The sequence below is a fragment of the Mirounga leonina genome, unplaced genomic scaffold (genome assembly GCF_011800145.1).
Source record: "Mirounga leonina isolate KUSES-001 unplaced genomic scaffold, KU_Mleo_1.0 Mir_180, whole genome shotgun sequence".
Lineage (NCBI taxonomy): Eukaryota > Metazoa > Chordata > Mammalia > Carnivora > Phocidae > Mirounga > Mirounga leonina.
The window spans coordinates 1315905-1329711 of record NW_023270469.1 but is presented as its reverse complement, the minus strand read 5'-3'; the positions used below and the strand labels follow the sequence as shown (position 1 = coordinate 1329711).

The following is a 13807-nucleotide window of genomic DNA, read 5'->3' as shown; positions in this document are numbered from 1 at the left end:
GGCAGGCGAAGGCTGCCCCATCCTCCCTGGGCTGTTCCCCAGTCTCCCTGGGTTTCTCTCAGGCCATGCCGATGGCCCCCGCTGTGGGGGCTCTGCAGGTTGGGGGCCTTATATGTCACACGGGCCCTTCCACTCGTGGCCCGGCCGAGACCTAAGAGGGCTGGTTTGAGGGCAGCCAGGGGTCTTCTCAGACCCTCTCTGCCCCAAAGGGAAGCCTCCCCTTAGGGCAGGGGCTCCTGTGCAGCCCCCAGAGCACCCCCCTCACCCTGTGCTTTCTTTGCAGGCTCCATTCAGGACCATGAGAACAGGCTTCTCCAGGGGCCCCCTCAGACCACCACGTCCTCCCAGCGCCCAGAAGGAGGGGCCATGCCCGGGGAGCAGCCCCGCCGAGCACCGCCCCCAACCATGACCCGAGACCTGCAGCCCTGCCAAACAGTGGGTGGCACGGGGGGCTCTGCCCAGCCCCCCGGTGAGGACGGTACCCCAGCCAGCAGGAGCGCCAAGGCCACGGGCAACAGGGCCCAGGCGGTGGAGCCTCCAGAATCCCAGCCGTGGCAGGCCGGGGAGGTGGAGCCCAAGGCCCCGCTCCTGAGAACCCAGTCCCTGAGCAGCCCCCCGGGGAAGGGAGGCAGCCCCCGGGCCCCACCGGGGAGGAGCCACACGCAGGCGGTCACTCAGCAGGCCCGCAGGGCAGACGGCAGCCCCCAGCAGCTCTATAATCTGAACATCTCCGGCTCAAGGGCTAGACCCACCCTGGACAAGACTCCTGAGGGCCCACAGGGCGAGGACCCCGGGCCCCCAGAGGCGAAGGCCCCACCTACCCCAGAAGAGCTCAGTTTCCAGAGGTGCTTCCAGGAGACCCCCTCCAGCTTTACCTCCACCGACTATACCTCACCGAATGCCACCTCCGGGCCCCCGCCCCTCAGGGCCCCCCCGGGCAGCAGGCCAGCCTCCTACTCGGGATTCCAGGCCGGCGGGGCTGACAGCTGGCCTCCCGCTGTCGAGAACAGCTTCCCAGGTGCTAGATTCGAGGTCCCTGCGGCCAAGCCGGAGCCCTTTCCTGAAGGGGATGGCCCCAGGGCGGCCTCCTTCCAGTACCCCTTCCAGGCGCTGCCCGGGCCTGGCCCGAAACCGTTCCCCGAGGACACAGTCCCACCCGAGTACGGGGAGAGAGCGCTGGTGTTTGCCTTCGGCCAGCCCAGGGGAGCATGGCCAGAGGAGGCGGTGGGCCCAGGCTACCCCCTGCCTGCCCGGCCCGCTCCCCAACCCCCAGCCTGCTACCCTGGCCAGCCCGGCCTTGACCCCCCCAGTGACCTCGGCTGTGCTCCTCCACAACCTGGTGCTGCTCCCCCAGCCCCCAGCCCCTTCTCGGAGAGCACAGCCACCTTTCCGGACAGTTTGCACAAGAGCCTGACCAAAGCCCTCCCTGAGAGACCGCCTTCGGCCCACGACGACAGGCTGGGAAGCCCCAGGGGGCCCCCAAACTCTCTGTCACAGAGGCACTTTCCTGGGCAGACCTATGGCAGCCCTGGGGCCAGCGGAGTGGGGACCAGCCCAGGGTCTCTGGACACGGAGCTGGCCACCCCAGGGCCCCTGCCTACCAGACTGCCCCAGCTGTGGGACCCTGCTGCAGCCCCTTACCCCACACCTCCCCTGGGCCCCCCAGCCACCACCAGGAACGCCTTCTTTGAAGGCCAGGCCAGCCTGGGCCCACGCCTTGGCCTCCCCCAGAGCCCCCCGCTGCCCTGGCCGCAGGTGCTCCCAGCCACCGGGCCCAGCCCCCACCGCATGGAGGTGCTGAGCCAGCTGCCTTTCCCCGCAGGGGCCCCCGAGTGGCAGGGGGGCGGCCAGGGAGCCCTGGGTGCTGCCGGCAAGACTCCCGGGCCCGTGGAGAAGGTGGCTGTTCTGAGAAACAGCCCAGGCCGGCACGGTGGCGGCTCCCCGGGCCTGTTTGCCTACAACGGGCTGAAGGACCCCGGAGCCCAGCCCCTGTTCTTTGGGGTGGCCCAGTCCCAGGTCTCACCCCGGGCGACCCCCGGCCTGCCCCCACCCAGAGTGGTGGGCGCCTCTCCCTGCGAGTCCCCGCTGCCCTCACCTGCCACCAACACGGCCAGCAACAGCTCCTGTTCCTCGCTGTCCCCGCTATCCGGCAGCCCAGCCAACCCCAGCTCGGAGGAGAGCCAGGCCCCTGGCCCACGCGGGCCCCCCGCCTTCTTCCACGGCCCCGCTCACCCCCCAGAGACCAGCAGCCCCTACCCGTCCCCCGAGCCCCCACACACCGTCCCCATGCACTACCAGCCAGAGCCCACCGGAGCCTTCCCTTTCCCCGCCGCGGAGGGGCTGGGGGCCGAGGGCACCTTCAAGTGCCTAGAGGAGGCCCCCTTTGCAGGCTCAGGCCCCGAGGTGGGCAGCGGCGGCGGGCTGGAGGGCTTCCCCCGGGAGCCACCCCCCTACCCCGCCCACCACTTCCCCCTGAGCAGCGCCAGCCTGGACCAGCTGGACGTGTTGCTCACCTGCAGGCAGTGTGACCAGAACTACAGCAGTCTTGCCGCCTTCCTGGGCCACCGGCAGTTCTGCCGCTCACTCCTGGCCAGGGCCAAGGACGGCCTCCCCGGCCCCCCCGCTACCCCCAAAGCCCCAGCTGGCGGGAACCCCAGCCTGCTCAGCCACCCCAAGACGGGCCCCTTCCTGCTAGGTGGGGACCTCCGGGCTGACAGCAAAGAGGACCCCCTGAGGACCAGCTTCCTGCCCGGCTTGGCCACCGCCCCCTTCCCCCTCCCTGCCGCGGACCTGGACCCCGAGGACGACGCCAAGCTGGACAGCCTCATCACCGAGGCGCTCAACGGCCTGGGGTACCAGTCGGACAACCCTGAGATCGACAGCAGCTTTATCGACGTCTTCACTGACGAGGAGCCTTCGGGCCCCAGAGGTCCTGGTGCCGGGCAGCCCCCCAAGACCAGGGTGGGGACAATGCCGGAGAACAAAGCCCAGCCCCCGTTCCGGGGCAAGGCCGCCCTGCAGGAGCCCCAGGCCCCCTGCCCTGGGAATGCAGGCTGCCTGGCCCGCAGCCGGCCCAAAACCCGCTCCCTGGGCCCAGCACCCACGGAGGCTGACGGGGCTGGCCTGGCCAGCCAGCAGAGGAGAGGGAAGCGGTTTAAGTTGTTGCAAAAAGATCTGAACACCTCCAGCTCCACCAAGAGCCGAAAGGGCCCCCTAGCCGCTTGCCTGAGGCCAAGGAGGAAAGGCCCCGGGGCTGAGGCACCTCTGCCCCGCCCCCGGGACCTCAGGCCCCCCGCTGCCAGGAGCCTCGCAGCTCCTGCCAGACAGGCCCTCCCAGTGGAGACCAGGAGCTCACAGCGCCTCCGCCTGTCCCCAGGGCAGGACTCCAGGAGGAGGCGGCTGCGGGGCGGCACCTGGAGCAAGGAGCTCATCCACAAAATCGTTCAGCAGAAGAACAAGCACCACAGGCGGCCAGGCCAGCGCCTCCCCCTGGGACCCTCGAGGCCGGCGCCCAGCAGCACAGAGCAGGGGCTCCCAGAGCTCACCTGTGCCTCCGAGTCCGAGGAGGAGGACCGCTCGCGGCCGCACCCGCACGGCTCCCGCCTCCGAGGCCGGCCCCGCCAGGGCTGCCGGCGCTGGCGCCGAGGCACGAAGCGGAAGGAAGTGGACGTGACCCCGGGTCCCAAGGAGGATGGGGGGCTGCAGAAACCCAGGACGGTCGTGCGGCAGGAAGCCACCCAGGTCAGGGGCTCCCCCAGCCCTGAGGAGGGAGCCTCCAAGCATCTCCTGCAGGTTCCTGCCAGCGCTAAGACCCCAGAGGAGAACCGTCTGGCACTAGACTCCCCCAGGGAGACCAAGCACCCCGGAACTGCTGAGGAGCTCCCCCCAGATGCCACAGAACTCCCCAGAGAGCCTCCGAGCTCTTCTCCAGCCTCCTGTAGGGAGGGGAGCCCCTGCCCCTCAGCCCCGGAGCCACCGGAGCCGGGCAGAGAGGACCCCCAGGTGTCCCGTGGGAGTCTGCCGGGCGCTACCCAGTGCACGGAGCCACCCACCTCCCGGGACACAGAGGACCCCCCTGCCTACCCACCAGGCGAGCTGCTGGTGCCGGTCACTCACGCCGCTGACTCCGCCTACCTTGAATCGGGTGCCCTCTTTCTGAAGACCCCTGATCTGGGCTGCGGCCCTGCTCTTCTTAACGGAGACCCTGTGGGGCTTCCACTTGCCAAAAAGGGGCCCCAGCCCTACAGCAGCCTCCCTAGCAAATTGTTCCTCGGACCCAAAGACTTGCCTGGCTGTCTCCAAGAAGACCTCTACTCCAAGCCCTTAGCTCCAGATGCTCCGCCGGCCGGCGGCACGCGCCTGCCCCAGGACGGTGTGGACGCCAGTGCCCTCGAGCCAAAACCACCCAGGAGTACACCCTACGCCACCCACGGGGGCCCCAGCAAAGCCGAATCACCGCTGACTTTGGAGTCCACACCACTCTTCCCGGGGCTGCCTGTGGGCAGATTTGACCCGCCCGCCTACAGCAGCCTATCTAGAGGCAGAGACACCCACTCCCTGTTGGTGTACGCAGACCCTCCCCCAAGGAGACCCCAGTTAGAGCCGCCATACTCCCCGCTTCTGCCCAACAAGAGCTGGTCCCTGCTGGAGGAGTCCCCAATGCTGGCCAGCCACATGGGTCATCTTCCTGACCTCCTGGGGGAAAAGGCGTTCAGTAGGAGGTGCCCCGGGGAAAGGGCAGTGGCTACCAGCCCTCCACTTCTGCCTGGCAAGTTCAGCGAATGTGGCCTCACTTTTATGGGCAACCTGTCCGAAGATGAGTTAGAAATCAAAAGACTGGTCGCCGAATTAGAGAGTCAGCTGCAGAGTAAAGGGGTGCCCGAGGCCCCAGAACTGCCTTGCGCGGCTGGGCAGGCGGGCAGGATGCACGCGGGCACAGGGGCCCCTCTGTCCACCCACCAGGCCACCTCGCCCCCCAGGGACACCTTGTCCGAGGCCGACCTCACCGGCCTTGGGGAGTTGACTCCATGCCCAGAGGGGGCAGAAACAGCAGTGGCCACCAGGGAAGGGGGGCCAGCGAGCACCCGGGAGGAGTGGCCCTCCCCCCACCCAGGAGAAGCAGCCCTTTCCCCCCCTGCGCATTCAGAAGGGGCGTCTGGGGCTCCCGGAACCCTCAGTGGGGCCGACCGCAACTTCCAAGCAGTACAGAGAGCCAGAGTCTCGGAGACAGGGCCCCCCAAGCCCGAAGGGGACTGCGGGGTCCACGCGGAAGTCTCTCTGCCCGGCCCTGGGGAACTGTTCAAGCCTCCACTGGACGTGAGGAGCTTAGCCAAGTGCAGCCCAAGCCGTGAGCCGTTACGTCCGAAAAATAACGGGGCTGCCAAGATGCAGCCAAGCCACACCCTGCTACTGCCTCCCTGCTCACAGGCAGGTGGGCCCTGCCAAGAGCCCCCTGAGCAGGAAGCGTTGGGCAGCCCACTCGCCCATCTGGCACCCGGCTTGGTGCCTCAGGGGGCCACCCCGTCTTGTGGTATCAGTCATAGTGACACCCCCAAAGGATACTCTGTAAGCAGGGCAGGCCAGCCAGAAGGAGCAGGCCTCCCCCACGCTGGGGCGGGGGGCCCTGGCCTTAAGGGTAATGAGGAGTCTGTAGCCGTGGGGGCCTCCCCAAGTCCTGCCTGCGTGCCCAACAGCAGTCCTGGCAGGAGGCCCCAGGACCCAGCCACGAGCCCCCTCCGTCAACTGCAGCTCTTGGTGGCCAGAGCAGCTGGGAAGGAAGAGGACGCCCTGGGCTCACAGGGGCCCCCACCTGCTGACACCCAGAGCCCTCGGTGCAGTGAGCCTTCAGATCTAGAAGGGGACAGCGTGGAAGGTGGGGACGTGGCCTGCAGCCCCACCCAGGACGTCCCTGCAGCGGCCAGATGTCAGTTGGGGCCTGAGGCTGATGGACATCTGGACTCCCTCGGCCAGGCTGAGAAGCCCGAGGACCAAGACAGAGCCAGCAGACTGCAGCCAGATAAGTGGGGGAGTCCAGTGGGGCTGGACAACCTCCTCATGGTCAGTGCCGATGCCGAGACTGCCCTGGACCAGCGAGGGGGACCGCTCCAGGGAAACGGCCTGGTCTTGGGCCTTCAGAAAGAGGCCTGGGCCGCCCCAAGCCCTACCTCGCCTGATGCAGAATCTTCGGTACCGGCCTTGGTAGTAGCCCACGTCCAAAATGGGCCTGAAGCCCGGACTTCAGAGGAGGCGGCCAGCCCAGGCCTTGAGAAGCAGCCGCTGCTCGCTGGAGACAGCCCTGCTCCCCACATCGGGGACCTGACCACCTGTGTCCCCTTGCCTGCTTCTGCAGCCACCTCCATTCCCTTCGGCCTGGAGCCCTTGCCCCAGGAAGACCCTCGTACGGGACCTTCGGGTGGGCTGAGGGGGCTGCTGCCAGCCGCTCCGTCCCGCGGGGATCCCGCCAGCCCGCAGCCCCTCCCAGCCCCTTCTGCTGCCCGGCCCGCTCCGCAGAGGGCCGACGGCACCCCGGCCAGCACAGACGCTGGGGCCGGGCCACCTGCAGCAGCTCCCCCACCTTTGCGGACAAGCCCCTATGGGTTCAAGGAAAGCCTGGCTCACCACCGCCTCCTAGGGAACCACGGCCCCCTGCAGGACCCTCCCTCGGGCCAGCCTGGCTTCATCAGTGTCTTCACTCCTGCCCAGGGGGAGGACCGCCCTGAAGGCAGCATGTCAGGATCCCTGGAGAGTTCCAGAAAGGAGAAGCCAAGGGGCTGTCCTGCCTCTGTCACCTGTTCTCCCCCGGTGAGGCCCACCTCCCCGAGAGGGACCATGAATGCCCCCGCCCCGCCCGACGTTCCCACCACAGATGGCACGGGGCCAGTCAGAGGCCCCGGGGTCAACCATCCAGACCGCCACGGCAGGGGAGCCCCACCCCACACCAGCCCCAGCAGGATGCCCACGGGCCCCGCCTCCCCAGACCCCCCAGGGAACGAGGAAGGCCAGGGTGTCACCGCTGTGCCCGCTGACCCTTCCACACGGGGGCCCACGGGGCCAGATTCCTGGGCCTGCCAGGAAGGCGAGGCGGGGGCCAGCCGCTCTGGAGCCACGACGGCCCCTGGGGCTGACACCACAGACCCCGCCATCACCTGCCCGTCCACGGAGCTCCGCCAGGGCAGAACCACATCTCCCAGCAGCACAGCCCAGGACTCCAGACCCAGCTCCCCCCAGAGCGTCAGAACTGTTCACTGCACACCCCAGAGGGACCCCCTCAGTCCGCAGGGCACCAGACAGAAGCCTGTGTCCACAGACACTGGCCCCCGGGAGGACCGGGCCCCCGGCAGGCGGCCCACAACCTGTGAAGTGTGCGCAGCCTCCTTCCGCTCGAGGCCGGGCCTGAGCCGCCACAAAGCCAGGAAGCACAGGCTGCACAGGGGGCCCCCCACCCCGCCCGGTCCCCGGCCCCAGGCGTGCCAGCCCCCCGGGAAGGAAAGCCGCAGGGCACCTGGGAAGAAGCCAAGGCAGGCGCAGAGCGGTCCCAGCCATGCCATTGGGCCGCGTCCTGACCGGGGTGCAGAGGCTTCTGAGGACGCTTCAGGCCCTCAGACGGCCAGGGGGCTCCGTGCGGGGGACACCCTAGGCTGCTCCCCCAGCCGGGAGCCACAGCCCCCAGGCCCAGGCGAGCCGGGAGTGGACATGAGGCCTGCAGAGCCCAGGAAGCAGGGCCGGCTGGTGAGGGACAAGCGCAGTCCAAAACAGGCAGACCAAGGAGGCAGCCAGCGGCGGGGCAGGGCGCCCGAGGACGTCCCCAGCAAGTCGGAGGGGAAGTCGCAGGAGAAGGGCAGAAAGCCCAGAGCAAGAAGGTTCCGGAAGGCGAGGAGTCCTCCAGTCTGTCCAGGTGTGATTTCAGACAGAAGCCGCCGGGGTCCATCCACCACAACCGCCAGTCCCCCGGGGCCTCCAGGTGGCCCCCTCTCAACGCGGGCCCAGCCGGACGCCGACGCCTCCTGGCCCTCGGTGACGGAGAACACAGTGGACACAGACCCAGAGGAGACGCCAGCACAGAGGTCACCTGGGGATTGGATGGCCCATGCAGAGGGGATGCAGTGGGCGCCTCCTGGAGACGGGCCGGGGGGACAGAAGACAGCTGTGGCCAGGGGGTGCTGGGGACCCAGGGAGGCCGGAACATTGGATGTCTACAAAGAGCTATCGTGGGCAGCCGGGACTGAGCCTGCAGGTGACCGCAGAGCAGCGGAGAGCAGGTCAGGGCAAGGAGTCGGGGAGGGGCACAGACGCCCCACAAGCCCCCCAGGCCCTCGGGAGACTGGCAGCTGCCCCCCGAGCCCCCTGCACAACCCAGAAGCGCAGGTCGGGGTCCAGGAGCGTGCGGGTGCCACTCCTGAAGCCCCCAGCCCGGGTCTCGGGGACTCTCTGAGCGTGTTTGATGACGAGGCCTCCTTTTCGCAGCTCTTCCCTCTGGGCGACCGCTTGACTCGGAAGAAGAACCCCCGTGTCTACGGCAAGCGCTGTAAAAAGCCGAGGGCCCCGCCCCCACTGGAACCCCACGGCGAGGCGGGGGGCAGCGTCATGCTGGCCTCCACCCGCCTGCCCACAGACCTCAGCGACTCGGGCTCACTCTGCCTCTCCCACGAGGACCCGTGGGGTGACGAGGCCACGGGTCTGCCGGAGTCCTTCCTGCTGGAGGGCTTCCTGAGCAGCAAGGTGCCCGGCATTGACCCCTGGGCCCCCAGCCCCAGCCTGTGGGCCCTGGAGGCCGACCCAGAGGTGGACTGTGCGGAGGGCGTGCCCCCCCGCCATGCCGAGGACCACCGGTCAGAGAACATTCCCGAACTGCACATGGTCCCGGCCTCTTGGCGAGACCTGGACCTGCAGGCCCCCGCCGAAGGGATGGCCTCTTCTCTAGGAGACAAGAGCCCAGAGCCCCCCGACCTGGAGCAAGAACGCTACGACAGCGGGCTTCCCGGGAACGCCGTGGACCTTGAGATGCTCAGCGCCAAACTGGAGGTGCGAGACCTGTGCTTCCTGACGCCCTGTGACGACCCTGTGGGTGTCCTCAGCACGAGCTTCCTGGACTTCGGGGCCACGGTGAGCCCCCAGGAGCCGCAGAGCCCAAGGGTGGCGGGTGCAGCTGGGGCAGGAGGGGCGCCGGGCAGGGAGCAGCATGCCAAGGCCAGGAGGGCGTCCTACAAGTGCAAGGTGTGTTTCCAGCGCTTCGGTGGCCTGGGCGAGCTGGACCTCCACAAGCTGGCCCACAGCCCCACGCCACCCCCCACCTGCTACATGTGTGTGGAGCGCAGGTTCGGCTCCCGCGAGTTGCTGCGGGAGCACCTGCAGGAGAAGCACGTGCAGAGCAAGGCGGGGCGCTGGGCCTGCGGCATGTGCCTGAGGGAGGTCGCCGACGTCTGGATGTACAACGAGCACCTGCGGGAGCACGCCCTGCGGTTCGCCCGCAAGGGGCAGGGGCGAGGGCCCCTCGGGGACTGGGAGGGGGGCCGAAGTGTCGCTCGCTTCCTGGGCAGCATCACGGGACAGGCGTCCAGACCCAGTGGGGGCAGACGGTCGATGGGCAAGTCCGGCGGGGGCCCCGCAGAGGCGTCCGGGAGACGGCAAGGGCCCGGGAAGGACTTCCAGAGGGACAGGGTGACACCCAAGCCTCCTGCCCACGACTCACCAGACAGGGCTTTGGCTGACAGCAGCCCGACGGCCTGCGGGAACCCCCGTCTTCCCAGCGGCCCCTGCAAGACGTCCCCCAGCCTGTCCCCTGAGCCCTGCTCCGGCAGCGAGCCGCTCCTGCAAGCCCTCCCCGTGCACCAGGGCTGCAAAGACCCGTCCCGGGACTGCCACCACTGTGGAAAGCGGTTCCCCAAACCCTTCAAGCTGCAGCGCCACCTGGCGGTACACAGCCCTCAGCGCGTCTACCTGTGCCCCCAGTGCCCGCGCGTCTACCCGGAGCCCCAGGCGCTGCGCACGCACCTGGGCAGGGCGCACGGGGTGCGGGGGGAGCTGGAGCTGCCGCACACCCCGCTCTACGCCTGTGAGCTCTGTGCCGACGTCACGCACATCAGCAAGCGCTCCTTCGTCTGCAGCTCCTGCAACTACACCTTCGCCAAGAAGGAGCAGTTTGACCGCCACATGGACAAACACCTGAGGGGCGGGCAGCAGCCCTTCACGTTCCGCGGCGTGCGGCGGCCTGGCGCCCCCGGCCAGAAGGCGCCGGCCCGCGAGGGCACCCTGCCCAGCAAACGGCGCAGGGTGGCGGCGCCCGGCGCCACCGGGCCTCTGTCCTGGGGCCGCAGCCCCCCCCAGAGCGAGGGGTCACTCGCAGCCCTGCTCCGGCCCTGCCCAGAGGCGGCTCCTGGCACGACCAAGGGGCAGCCCAGGACCCCGGAGAGGCCTGTAGAGCCCGTGGCCCACCCGGTCACAGGGGGTGACGTGCCCTCTGACCTCCAGGAACTGCCGCCCCCAGCTCTGTCTCCTTTCCCAGCAGCCTCCGCTGATGGTCAAGGTGTCCACAAGCCGGATGGGGCCCTGGGGAGGTCTGAAGGTGAGGCTTCTCCGGGCAGCCCTGGGCCTCTTCTCCAGCAGGCTCTCCCGCGGGGGGGGTCTGTGCCCCGGCCGGGGACCAGAGGCCAAGATGTAGAGGAAAAGAGGGCTACTGGCCCATTCTCAGGGAAACGCAGGACCCCGAGTGCCCCTGACCATTGCCTGGAAGCCCCCTCCCTGCTCCAGAAGGAGAAGCAGGTGTCCACAGGCCACATGGTGCCTGAGGGGGGCACAGGGGGCCCCTCCCACAAGGGCAGTGCCATCAAGCCTTGGGGCTGCCGGAGTTCGTCAAAGGACAGGTCGGCTTTGCTCACCCCCAGCAAAGCTCCCAGGTTCCCGGTACAACCGAAGAAGGTCGCGGCCAGTCCGACACCCAGAGAGCTTGCCCATGGCACTGAGGACAGGCCAAAGCCCGCCACCCTCAAAGCCAAGCCGAGCCCCAACTCCCAGGGCGGTGGAGGCCCACGGCACAGCACCAAGACAGCAGGGGGCAGCCAGCCCCAGCCGGCCAGCGGGCATCTCCAGAGTGAGACGGCCACCACTCCAGCCAAGCCCAGCTGCCCCGGCCAGGGCCCCGCCCCAGACAAGCACCCTCCTCGAGCCAAGGGCTCTCCCAAGGGGCCAAGGGAAGCCGGTGACCAGGGGCCCCGAGGGAACCCGGGCACCAGGGAGGACAGGGAGGTCAGCGAGAAGAAAAGGAAGGGCCGGGCCCCGGGGCCAAGCAGGAGTGACAGTGTGGGGAGCTTGGGGCGAGCCCAGATGGTCCCTGAAAAGCCGCCCCGGGCCCCCCGAAAGCAGGCGACACCCAGCCGTGTGCTCCCCACCAAGGCCAGGCCCGGGAGCCGGAACAGCACGATGCCACCCCCGCACTCGGAGCAAGGGCAGGCGGGCCCCAGACACAGCCACGGGGACTGCAGACGCAGCAAGGAGGGGCAGGGCAAGGCCTGCCCCCAGGGGAGGCCCCTGCACAGACCCCCCAAGAGGGACAGCGCTGTCCACGGTGCTGAACCTGCTGACCCCCGTGCCTGCAGGACCGCCGCGTCCCAGAACGACCTCCTCAGCCAGCTCTTTGGGCAGAGACTGACCAGCTTCAAGATCCCGTTAAAGAAGGACCCTCCCGAGTAATTTATAGCCGCGAGTGAGTACCTGGGAGCAGGGCTTGGCGCCGCCCGGCACGCGGGGGCTCCTGTCTGTGCTGACGAGCCCCAGTCCTCCGAGGGTGTTGGACGGGGGCCACGTGGCGATCCGCCCGACGTACGCAAGCGCTCGGAGTCTGGCGTGAGGGCTGAGCCTGCGATACTTTGAGCAGGGCCTGGGGTGGACAGCAGTCCCTTTCTAGATGGAAGGTGAGGGTGAGCCCCTTGGAGACCACGCAGCTCTTTTCTCGGTACCAGAACTCGAAGAGCAAGCCGCCCCCGGCCCGTGTGCCCCATTGCCCAGGCGCAGTAGGCCACAGACGCCTCATCTGAAGGTTTGCACGGGGCTCCCCCCATGTCATCTAGCAGGGAAGCGAGCCGAGGCTGCCTGCGCTCAGGTGGCGGCAGGCTCCCCTTAGTCTTCTTGCTGCTGTTGCTGGAATGGTTTCGAGGCCGCGTGCGGGGGCAGGGCTGTCCCCTGCGAGAGCTGTTTGTGGGCCCCCAGGGCGCACCAGGCTTCTCTGACCGCGGGGTGGTGGCGGCCGCTGTCTGGGCTGCTGACAGAAACGCCGTCTCCGGTGCACCTTGACCCCTGGGGACTGGGTTCCCGTCGGGAACGTGGAGAAAGCTGCTCACCAGCCGGCTCCCACCGTCGCCGGGTCTCCATCCCTAGTCCCATGGCCTCTGCCGATGCCCTTTCTAGAGCCTTCCTCCTCACAAGGAGCTCACCGCTGCAAGTATCAGCAATTTTACTCTGAATTTCTGGTGCTATTTCATGTTGTAATGTGAATTCAGGCTTCCTTGGTGCGTTTCACCTGAGGGATGGGGGGGATCCGGCTGGGGAGGCGCACGATGGCCCACGGACACCGGCGGCCCCGACAAGTCCTTTGCTGGCTCCCGGGCTGCCGGCAGGCTCCAGCCCCCCGGGGGTCGTGGTCCGCGCTCGGAGCAGCCAAGTGGGACTCTGTGGGCCGGGGCGTGGCGCCGCGGCCCAGTCGGGGAGGCATCTCATGCACTGACATGACCCAGGGGTTGGCGCGCATGTCCTGTTGATGGAATCGTGTCTTCAAAGGGGGCAGGAGGGTAGGAGAGGCTTCCTTCTGTTCTTAGGTGTCTCTGAGGTTCGTGGTTTGTGTCGTTCTGTTTTGGTTTTTTTTTTTTTTTTCTTTTTTACCTTGGGTGCAATGTGTGTGTCAGAAGTTCTTATTTTGATATTTTGAAAGAGACCAAACTGGGCCCAAATTGCCTTTCTCGAAGGTGCTGTGTGCACTCAGAACACCTTTAGTGCTGATAAATAAAACACGGGGACTCTGAGGTTGTACTGTGCGAATCGTAGTGAACTCATCCTGTCAAATATATCCTCACTATTTTCAGAGAGCCTCTGGCTGTGGCATCTGTCCTCCGGCCGCCCCCCTGCCCTCCCCGCCCCGCCCCCCGCCCCATGCGCGCCCAGGGCCTGGCTCATAGAACATCGGCTTCAGCGGACACTTCGTCCCTACAAAGCCGTACCCCAGCCGCAAGCTCCCCTGGGCTCGCGGACACGGCTGGGGCCCCTGGGGGATCAGAGTGGGGAGGCAAAGTGTCGGGAAATCATCAGCACGGCTCAGTCTGGGGGCCCCGGGACAGCAGCAGGGGCAGTACGAGGGGCCAAAGCGGGAGACACCACCCCGCCGCAGGCTCAGACCCTGGGGCCCACCGTGTCCTCAAGACAACCCTCAAAGACCCCAGCATCCGGGACAAGTGCCTGGAGAGCAAGCAGGGCTGTCCGGAGTCAAGCACCCATCCGTCCTGCTCCTGACCCCGGGGCACGAGGGGCAATCAGAGCAGGCCCCCCAATATGTGTGGGGGAGGGGAGGGGAGCCATAGGGAGGGGGGCCTACACGTGGAGCCGTATGTGGGATCCCGGCACTTCTGCCCAAGCCCACGGGGCCCCCACCCACTCCTGCTCACCTTCCTTGGCCAGAAACACCCTTCCCAGGTGCTCCCGTTCGGTCCAAGCCCCTCCCAGCCATACAGCCCCCGCCCCGGGGCCCGGGGCCACCCTCTCACATGGACACGCCTACTGTGTGCTGCCCTTGGGGGATTCCAGACAGGTTCTGTGGTGAGCTGGG

At 68.0% G+C, this 13807-nt stretch overlaps 1 protein-coding gene across 1 annotated transcript; it reads left to right on the top strand.

The window, feature by feature from the left end:
* The first annotated feature begins 329 nt into the window (after window positions 1–329).
* On the top strand, window positions 330–12535 carry ZNF469 (zinc finger protein 469). Its single transcript, XM_035024506.1, has one exon. It carries the CDS (start codon window positions 367–369, stop codon window positions 11683–11685), a length of 11319 nt encoding a protein of 3772 aa, XP_034880397.1. The 5' UTR covers window positions 330–366; the 3' UTR covers window positions 11686–12535.
* Window positions 12536–13807: the final 1272 nt, after the last annotated feature.